This window comes from Pararge aegeria, chromosome 5 (genome assembly GCF_905163445.1).
Source record: "Pararge aegeria chromosome 5, ilParAegt1.1, whole genome shotgun sequence".
Lineage (NCBI taxonomy): Eukaryota > Metazoa > Arthropoda > Insecta > Lepidoptera > Nymphalidae > Pararge > Pararge aegeria.
This window is the reverse complement of record NC_053184.1, coordinates 5,779,587-5,791,168: the sequence shown is the minus strand read 5'-3', so window position 1 is coordinate 5,791,168 and position 11,582 is coordinate 5,779,587. Positions and strand designations below refer to the sequence as shown.

Below are 11,582 nucleotides of genomic sequence, written 5' to 3'. Positions count from 1 at the left end.
TAAACAATTATTTTCACTGTCTCTGTCAAAAGATATTTTGTTATTGGAATTTATAAATTAAATCACAAAATGTTAGAAGGCGTGAAAATAATGATTTAAATAAAGTCTCAATGTACAATATGTTACATTATGAACATACATACAAAGGTACAGTTTTATATATCCATCATCAACTGATAGCCCTGCATTAAAGTCTAGCCTATGTAACATTTTATACAGTTTGTATTACATAACGGACAATATTTTTCACAAAATGTTCAGTATTGTGAAAAATGTATGTCGTGTCGTAAAATTATATAATTTTTTATAAATTTTTCATTTTCATCCCTAATTTGTTACAACACAAATTGGGGATGAAAATGTTGTATGCAAAGACGGTTTTTACAATCTGATTAAGTTTCATCGGTTAGCGCATTCTAAAACTAATTCTTCGATAGAATAGAAGCGTATTCTATTAAAATATAATTATATAATTTTACGACACGACATACAACATTTTTCACAATACTGAACATTTTGTGAAAAATATTGTCCGTTATGTAATATTCTAGTAAATTTGAAGTTACATCGATGAAAATTGGTATTTAGGTAAACTACATGTTTCAGCATTTATAAAAAATTCAATACCAAAGGGGGTGAGTGGAGGATGAAAGTTTATTCGTTAGAACACGAGAAACATCTGTGCGGTTAAAAAAAGCCCAATTTTTGAGGAATGGTTGCGGGCGAGGTGACGCTGTGAGTCGAGGTATATAATGTAGGACATCGGAAGAATGTTTTTATGGGAAACGAGGGACAGCTAGTCGAATATAAAATGTTATATAGTAGACAACTTCAAGGCGCCTCCGCAGGTGTTTCGAAAGCAGTCGATCTATACGCATTTTAACATAACAAAGTCAATATGTAATCTCTAATAAAGTTTATCATTACATTAGTATAATTTTTAACACTAAGAAATTGGTAATTATTAAATTTATTTTTAATAAAAATTTGGATGGAAATCTCGGCAAGACCGTAATCTTTCAAACTTTTTATATCAATATTATACACGTTATTATAATCCGTAAGACAATATCACAGAAAAAAATACGCACAGTTCATTCTGTCGACGTTTTTTGTATCTTTGTATTGTTTATATTTTATACAGTTTATTATTATTTATTTAAACAGCAATTTGGTGTTAATTTTGTTTATTCCTGTAAGTAATAATGTGATCACAGATAACTAGTAGTTTATTTTAAGAATTTGCATCCAAGCTTTATTTTGTTAATGATATTTTAATAATATATTAATATTTCAATTTGAAAGCCTCATTTATTATGTTGATTTCACACACTTACAACTTATAAGGGAACTCAGAAAGTGTATATAAAATATAAAAAAGTTTTTTTTACCTAGCATGTGATTTTCTACTTAGGTTTACCACGAAATTTCTTTTAAAAAATGGTTTACATACAACGAATGAAAGAATGAATGAATGAACAAAATACAATAGAGCACGACAGATAGTGTATAATTCTGCAGCCCTATTGCTGCATAGCGATCACTTCAAGACAAACCAAGACGTTGAAGTAAATAAATATAGATGCACGGAACAATAATTAATTTGACAAGATACAAAACATAGGTCGAGTAGAATTTTAATTATTTTCGAACAAAATTTTGGACCTACTTCTCCCGATTATCCGAGGGTTTATAAAATGGTGATATTGCGATCTTCAATATAAATATGAACATGTTTGATTATTTTGTGGCGCTTGAGAAATAAATGTACCTTGAATTATCCATACTTTATAATCTAAAAAGGCTTTAAAGATGGTAACAATCGGATTGTAGTATTTTGGCGTTATATAATTAAATATCAATTTGATGTACGTACAGGTTTCTGTCAATAAATAATACATTCGCGGCAACCCTTTCTTAATATTACTTTACCATAACGTTAGTCATCCTTGGCAACTATTTAAAACTAGGAATTTTCATCACATTTTTTTTAGCATAATAAATCAAGTGAAGTTTTCAAGTCAACAAAGACGTCGCATTCGCAGAATAGAAAACTATTTTAAAATGGAGAAAGAGTCATAAAATAAAATAAAGAAATTGAATTATTTATTTATTTTATAATATCCAGCCGTTATTCGTGTGTGATCCGTCCGCATTGTTCGTTTTGCTAATGATTGGCCAACAGCCTTGGGTCGAGATTGAACGAGATCTGAGTCGCAACAAGGCACACACAATATTCAATTTTATTGCTTCATTCCTTCGGTTAGGCCGTCGATACAAAATAATTCTAACAACAATGGCACTTTAGTTTACTCGAGATACATTCTGAAAACCAACATAAATAGACAACCCCTCAGATTCCGCTATCTCAAGTCTATAAAGCAAAATGAACGTAAAACGCACATTGCATTGCATTTATATACGTGATTTTTCTCACGCACGCAAAAAACTTCATTATTCTTTTTCGTTGGCATTTGTCCGAACTGACAAAGGTATTCATAAAAATGGTAAGTCTAAAAGCAGTGTTATACTGTTCACAATGATCCTTTTGGTAACGGATTTCCGAACTTTCTGATGGGCTGTCAATTTAGTTGAGAAACTTGTAAATAACCGATATAGATGGACCACTGACAGCCTTTTTAACGCAGTGACAAAGTATTAATACAAATAAATATATTGCGATCGACTGAGTTATTGCCCAAACTAAAGTCGCTTTAGGGCTACAGTAGCGAAATGGCTACCAAATCTATCGCACAAGCCAATCAGTACAAACTCTCTCAATAGCTTATAAAACTTTTTAGACGCGATTGCTTCTAGTTCATACATATTTTTCCTTCAAAGCTGGTTTAATCAAATTTACTTTTACTACTCAAAGGCACTAGTAATATTTTTAAATATCCAGGTAAGCATAATTCCCTTTTAAAAATTGTATATAACCTAAATCACTCTGTAGAGTAATTTACTATATTCAAGATGGCGTCGACAGAGAATGTATCTACAGTAAGGAGAGCATGCATAAGTTGAGTGACTTTACCTACAAGCAGACCCAAAAGTCTATCACATGCTTTCCATAGCGCACGAACAGATAAATAATCGAGCGAAATTAAAACATTAGGCCAGATGCCCCACTCGTAGGTTTAGTATAATTTTTTATGTACGTTTAATCTGTGATTTCATAAGGAGAACAAAACGTCAACGCTCACAAAGAGAAATTACAAACCTAAGGTTTAAGTTTGTTATTTTTAAAATGTATGCAAGGGCCTGTGTGATTTTTGGGTACTTGTAGTGTTTTTTTTTATATACAGGGTTAAAAAAAATTAACATAAAACTCTCATCCTGTAGTTGTTTACATCATAACTTACAAGTTTTAGTTTACTTACTAGTCTATATTTTGTGAAATATTAAATATTATTAGTATTACTTCTGCTACTTGTTACTACTCTGTGGTGTAACATCTGCAACAGCTCGCAAACAACGACTCTATCGTGCGGTCAGTGACCCGACTACGCGACGTTGTCGAATCACATGTATTTGGTTTCACAGTGTAATGTCACTTTATAAAAATAACATGTTTTTATTTTGTATGAAATAAAGTAATACTGATAATTGAAAAGTCGTAGAACAAAAGTTGTTAGTTTTAACGATTGGAACTACTAAGTCGAGAGCTTTCTGGTATTTTTTTATAGAACCCTGTAGAGCAAGCAAACGGGTCACCTGATGTTGAGTAAAGTATGATAATGTAGTTTGCCGTCTCTTTTTCTTATTAGTAACGTAGATTATTCATAGTAGTAGTTATAAATTATTTGAAATGCTTTAGCTTAACTAACTTGCTATATTCATATTCTAGTTTTAAGCTAATAATAAATTCAACCTTTTAAAATATTTTCTTAATGCAGATATTAATCATCTAATTAAATTCTAAATTATTGCTTTGATTGTGAAGGTAGATCGTATTTCGTCATCACATTTCAAGTGTTAAGTCCTATGAAAACGGTAAGGAATTTTTATTTTTTACTAGAAAGGACTTTAAAAGGAATAACTTACTTCAAAAGCACTGAAAAATAAATTAATAAAATAGTGTAGAGCGTTTTCTTTCTCGGATTGTGTAAAGCTATAGCTTATATATTTCACCAGGTGGTTTCTGAAAGCTTAGCCCCAAAGCTTTTGCTTTGAAGGGTAGTGCCCCAGTGAACGAAGAAAGTTATATGAAGAATCTAATTTCTTAAGATTCAGTTCGATTAATGAGATGATGAGCATTTTTGAAATTGCTTTTTGAACAACTTCATTAATTTTTTTAATTAATTGAAAAAACATTGTAACTTTTGGTATAGATTTATAAATCATTGCCAAAAGGATTGCGTTAACTCGAAATAAATATGACATACATTATTTATGTTTACAATTAATACGCGTGCGTATAGTAGGCAAACATAGTCTTTACACTATCGAGATATTACAGCGTATTGATTGTATATAGCCTACGCACATGTAGTTGTAGATACATTAGATAAGATAACCTTATCTGTGTCAAGACACGTGGAATTCGTGTCGAGTCAATTACCTTATGAGATGATGACGCCGCGTGTGAAAAGTTATAGGGATTAAAAGACCTATAAATGATAAAGCATAAGAGTTTTTTTAATGTATGACTACTCCAAAGTTTGTTTGTTTAATCTCTCTAATCTCTAGGTCTGATTTGATTTAGAAAGTAGTTAATAAAGTGTTTATGATAGGACCAAAACAGTAAAATGCCAAGAAATTAAATAAAAACTTTTTTGTTTTTAACTTTAGACTACGCAAAAGAGAAAGTTCCATTTTTCCCATATCTTTCCGGATACTTTACTAAAAAGTAATATTGTTTGAAGGGACTCCTTTCTATTAAATCAGTACGAGAATGCGTTTCGAGGGATTTATTTGAAAACATAGTCAACACTATAAACTAAATTAAAACTATGCTAGAAAAAGTTAGCTAAAATATATATTTTTTTTAAATTTCGAATGAAATAGGTTTTATATTATAAATTTGCGAATACTTCGATCTATTGGATACTTACACAGCTCTGGTCAGTCTTACACTAAAAATGCCTCCATAGAAGATAAATATAGGCGACGCCTTTATTAATTAATTAATTAGCTAACCTATAATTTCGATGGTGGTAAAAAAACTGTCACTTCACTATTAAACGCATAATTGTACTTCGGACTATCTTTTTATTTTTATTGTATATTATACACTCGGAATCTTCAAGTGAAACTTCCTAGAATACAAAAGTAACTTAGAACAGCTTAAAAGCTCGTAAAGTACAGTAGGAAGTGCATTTGACCGGCATGGTGATTACAAATTTAACGATAGTCTTGCAAAAAGTGTAAATCTGGCGATTTTGCTTTTAAACGTAACTTTTGTAAACAAAAGCTTTTTTCCGCGGTTTAGCGGTTTTGTTACAAATCCCGTGGAAACTGTTTGTTTTCCTGTGATAAAATATAGCATATGTTACTCTCCGTCTTTTCAACTAACTCTATGCCAAAAATCAAATTGACCGATTGCTTAAATAGAGCGTGAAGGCAACAAACAAACGCACTGTATTAGTAACGATAAACATGACGTTTGGCAGCAAAGATTGCGAGTTAAATTCGTAATCACCACGCGGGACTACGCAAACTTACCTCGAATTTCACGGATTATGGCAAATAAAGCTTATTTTTTATTGTATACGACCTCGAGTTTTTTTTTTACTTTAATACGAGCTATGGATAAATAAAGAGGAAGTTTCACTTCTTTCGCACGGAACCACTTGTAATCGAAGGATTCTAGGGATTCTAAGGATTTTGGCGTGATATTATAAAGGATTAGGTATAGATAAAAGGGGGGGAGAAGATAAAAGCAACTATTATATACGCTATGCCTAATCATTTATAGTATATCGCTTATTAACTATTAACCCTGACACGTTTGTTTTGTAGACTATAATTTATGTTACAAACATGTCCACTCATTGTGTGCGTGAGTGCGTGTGTATGTACGTACGTGCGGGTGGGCTTGCGTTCCTGCACTTATATATGCGGATAGTAATATTGTCGTTTTATAAGGGCATCTTTGCAGTTATTGATAACACATAAAAATCGAAGCTGTTTGCATGATCGCCGCCTAAATACGCAGGTAAAGTATTTATCATTCTATTTTAATACAATTAATTTATGCGTCTTTAATTTTTAATGCATAATGTTATTCCATAAAATATGAAATACATTGACTATATTTTATAACTACGACGTCACGGTTCACCAAATTAACTCGATGAACACCAAAAAATTGAATGAAGCAGACTTAGATCATCTAAAAATTGCAATTGAATTATTCACAATTAAGTGTTCTTGATGACGATGTTGATGGGGAAAATGAGAAATAGTCGCGCACATAAATACATTTGCACACGCACACGTTAACGAGTTATCAAGCCGTAATGAATGAACATATCTGTAACTGAAAAATTATTAAACCCTAATAGACTAGGAGATAAAGTGACAAAAGAAAATACGAAATATTTCATTCTTGTATTAAATAAATAGTTATTTTATTTTTGCAATTAAATAAATAGGTAAGTAATAAAACAAATAAACAGTATCTTTTTTTGTCATTTAACATCTTAGTTTATCAACAGCCAAATCAGTTTTCTTTTAACGCTATTTAGAACGCATTTGTATAGCATAACTCAATGTTAACAATATTGTATTTGTTTTGGTATACTATCTTACACATACATATTAGTTGTGAAATGCTTATTTATCTAAGAACACATTGTTTTACCATTAGGTTATACTAATTTATTTAGAAGATATATCATTCAACATGTTTACTAACTATATCTCTTAATCATTCTATTGAATATCAAATGAAATTTTAAAGTGAAAGAAAATTATCTAAGTTATGAGAACTTGGGGCACGACTCAATATGAAATGCTCTACAACTCTATTTTTTATTACATGTTAGAATTAATACTTCTTTGGCGCAACAAGATAAAAATCTTTTCAAAAATTTTATCTTTCGCATTACTCTTCGTTTGTAGAAGAACTTATAATAGAAAAAAGGTATTTAATGCATTGAAAGTTTTTTTATATTGCATTATCCAGTTATCTCATTATCGGCCAACCAAGTTTCACTTGACATTAAAATTTGAGATTTTTGTACATTTGAATCAATTAAATCACCGGAATGAGCCCGCAGAATTTGACAATTGAAAGTGTACACTGTCAAACCATTTTGGAAAACTAAAATGTTGACTATAGCTAACACACAAATACAAATATAAATAAGTCACAAATAACCGACACCCTGAAGGTGTCGGTTATTTGTGACTATGAAAATTACTCTCAAAACATTTCTCTAATGGGCCAAAAGAATTTTTGTTGTATAACTCCAACAAAAATAAACTTTCGTACAAAAACATGTTCTTTTTATTAGTTTTTAATTTATTTAAACTTGTTTGTTTTTCATCTTTTTTTAAATAATGAATAGTAATGAAAATATTGTTTACATAATAAGATAAGTTTGACAAAAAAAAAAGTGTTTAGACTTATGCAGGAGCATTAGTTTAAAGGTCTTTAGAAAGGAGAAAAGCTAGTAGAAATAATAATTATTAATGATATACGCAGAGATTTTTGAAGTTCAAGGGTTATACAATTATGTTTACAATAATTACATACGTTATAATTACGTGTATAATTAGTATAAACATTATACATAGTAATTATGACATTACGTCCTTTTTTTTGTTATTCAGCGTTTCACCTCTAATGGCGAATAGCTTTATTTATTGATATATTCTGTATATATAAGTGATATAATATACCTATATATAATAAAAACGTTTTTTCGTAATACATTAACTTCATTTCCATTACAATATTTTAGCGATTCCTTGTCTACTGCCATAATACCTATTCTAAAGAGCATTCATTATTTGGAGAAAGGAAGGAAAAATTTATTTTGAATACTAGTAACAATTTGTGTATACATAGCTCGTTGATATTTAGTTTATCCATAAGTAACCTATCTTACAAATAGGCCACATTTCTTATACAAGCATTTATTGGGTTTTTTTTTTAATATTTTACTATTCTCCTTCCAAATTAAACCGTAAAAAAAACTGAACACTAGTAAATTTTCTACTCAAAACTCCATTGTAATAAATTCACACTGATAACTATTTATGAAATAGCAAACAGACAAAGTTATCAGTGTCAGTTATCTTTAAATGAATCTAGGGCGTTTATTACTGTTTTTTTTACAAATCCCGTGGGAACCGGTTGTTTTCCTGGGATAAAAGTTCTATGTTCCTCTCCGTCCTTTCAACTAACTCTATGCCAAAACACAAGTAGATTCGTTGCTTATGCGTATGCTTGAAGTAAGGATAAACAAACAAACTTTCACATTTATAATATTAGTAAGGATTGTTAGCAAAAAACAAATATAATAACTTTTCGAGTAATACCAATAAAAATTTATGCATTAAATTAGAAATAATGCGAAACTAATACTTTTATCGAATGGTACCTATGGTTGGTATATATGATGTGCAGGGTTGAATTTCACAGCTAATGTGCAGTGATTGACTAAGCGGCCGGCTGTCACACAGTCAGCCGCGAGTCCATCATCGGAGATGGCAAGAGTGATCTGAAAAATATAATTAGTTAATATTTACTCAACATAGTTAATGTCCAGAACATGCCTTATCCTTTATAAAAAGAGACACATGACGCAGTGGCGTTTTGGATTTATGAGTCCCGGGTCAGACAGACAAAAACGAGATGGATTCTCGTCGATTTTGGAATTTATAATTTCTGAACTATCCCAAAAGGCTTCAGCCGAGGCTAGTTCACCTTCAACCGACAAACACGTGCGGCCAAGCGTTTTAGCGTTCCGGGACGATGTCGGGTGGATCGCATAGCTCGAAATGACGTTGGAATGGTAGGGAAACGTAGCATTGGTCTTCGCCACAAAGTGGACATACGAAATAGAACGAGTCGCAAGTAGCCGCTAGACCGTGAGGAATTTTCTACAAAGGGTCTTTAACTTTACACCCCGCAGTGAACTTTCATAAGCTAAAAGGTCGCTCATGATCATAGACTTTTTTTTAAACTATGAAGAAGGAGACAACTCTTACCCGCACTCCAAAGCGTCTAAGTTTCTCATAGTAGGATTTCCTTGGCTGTTCGTATTAACATTCGACTGCATAGACTCCGACCTCGAGCCCATATTTCGCTGCCTACACAAATACGGAGTCACGGCAGGAGATGGCGTGTTTTGCTTCTGAAACCGGAAAAACACTCTTATAGAAACCAAAACACTCACAAACGTAATGTCCTCTATTCATAAAAAAAATAAAGCGTTTAAAACCATCATACATGCGGCTAGCCTAGATTTCATTCGACTGTACAAGTTCAAGGTCACGATACTAATCGTACCCTTTTTAAAGTAATGATTGATGGACCAAGTAGATGGCCCACCTAAAAGTAAGTGGGGGAAACCATAGCTTAGAAACAAAAGAACGAAAACGTCTTCCATAGTGCCGTCCTACGACTATGCAAATTTGGTTCTAGGCTGAAACACCGATGACACTATGTCCATTTTTTTAAATATCAAAAAAGGTCGAATTGCTCCAACGATACAAAGATAAAATACTACGTTTTAGGTTTTTTTATGAATAAAAGGACGAATAAACTCAACTCATTTATGCATGACTACATGGCCTATATATGTACCTAATTATTTATTCACATTAATGATTCTAGATGTGGTACTTAATGACAAAATTTCACATATTAAACAGACGTCACTAATTCTATATCGAAATAAAAATGGTCACTCGACAGATACATTCGTAGATAAATGGCAAACTTGTTAAGAATTAATCAGGTAATTGCACTAAAATGCGAAACAATATGGTGACTCTTATTGTATTACTATACCTTGTCCTAGAAATTAATAAGTGGAATGCTAAATAATGCTTGTTAGTCTAGGAATCGATGGTCGACCTAAAGCCCACTCTACATATACGCTACGCTTACTCAAATTTTTTTAATAGTGAAGTCAAACGCCAAAATGCGTGGCACACACAATAGGGAACCCTCAAGTCATCGACATATGAAACGAGGTTTATAATTATAAATATTGTCACATACCTTTCCCTACGTATACAATTCATAGTTTAAACACTTTACAAAAAGATATTCAGTTTAAAACGGATTTAAGACTATTTAAGTGTAGATAAATATTATAATATCAGTGTAACAATGTAAGGGATTTCATCCGAAAAGACCTTATGTTTACCTTAGGACTCTAACAACAAAAACAGCACTTTATTAAAGAAAATGAATTTGAATGTACATATTGAACTGTGTCGGGTTATTACCAATATCAAAAGGCTATTTCCATACGGTAAAAAGGTGAAGTCAATTTCAGAAAATTGCTTATAAAAAATACAATAACAACGATCAAAAGCCCACCCCGCATGAAAATGCCATAGTAAATTGCATTTCAGTCATTTGATATGATATTTAGAATTTCCTTGTCAATACAATTATCATTGTCTATGTAAGATCAACAATCATTACAGATAATAAAAGATTTCATATCAAAGTAATCGATCGAATAACAAAGGAAAAACTATTGAAAATACAGATTATATTAGAACAGCATATTGAGATAGAATGTTAAGTGTGTAATCAAGTGGCAATAAAAGTTGTTTAATAAGGAAGTACTGATAAATATATATTCTTGATTTAGCTGCACTCGAGTACAGTACATTTTATTGAAGTGAATTTTGATAATATTTTCGGACGAGAATGATTAAAAGCGTAATTTCAAGTCGCGTCACGAGCACTTATTGCTACATGAGAGAGCAGAAAGATATAACATAGAGAATGCATTTTTTTTTTTTAAATAGATAGAATTATTTATAGATGTGTAAATAGTTCAGTTAAGAGATTAGTGTAAAACATAATTATTGGCAAAGTCTAAAAAAAATTATGTCCTTTTCACAATGTTTCAGTGGAAAAGGAGAGAAATACTAAGACAGAAAGTGCTAAGCGGTCAAATTGGTTTTTGTTGTTCTTATTTTTATTCTAACGCTGTCAATTCTGCGTTCTAGCATCTAAGTCTTCGAGCGAAGCCGCTCACGGAACTTTTTATTTCGACCGTATATCGGTTATACCAAAGTTGGTAATTAAACTGCTGGTTAAGTTGTTATTGCCTTCGTTTCCTATCAAAGAGTGCCACTTTTTTTGCAGCTGTTAATTTAGTTTATGACGTGTGTTATAAACTTTAATCTTGAATCTTTTGTTTTACAGAGTAGAATCGGCAAACTTTGATATAGGTGGATACCAATCAATATAAACAACAGATAAAGTGAAATGCAACGAAAATGACCATTCTTGTACTTTTCAATTTATGCGCACACCAACATAAGGAAGCTGGTATTTTATATATATGTAGATAACGAGTAGATAACGGCGCAACTAAGTAAGTTTTAATATCTTAAAATCGATATGTATGTATCGGCTGATGTGGGGATATTCAAACGAA

General features: G+C 31.5%; 1 protein-coding gene across 1 annotated transcript in view; it reads right to left on the bottom strand.

Annotated features, from left to right (window-relative positions):
- Positions 1-7,551: 7,551 nt before the first annotated feature.
- The window catches only part of LOC120623839 (zinc/cadmium resistance protein), a 36,894-nt gene continuing 32,863 nt past the window's right edge, over positions 7,552-11,582 (bottom strand). Inside the window, exons 9-10 of the mRNA XM_039890103.1 lie at positions 9,163-9,308; positions 7,552-8,672 (exon numbers count right to left, since the gene is read on the bottom strand). Of these exons, the coding sequence (XP_039746037.1) occupies positions 8,627-8,672; positions 9,163-9,308 (192 nt within the window). The 3' untranslated portion in view covers positions 7,552-8,626. The remainder of the gene's footprint in view (positions 8,673-9,162; positions 9,309-11,582) is intronic.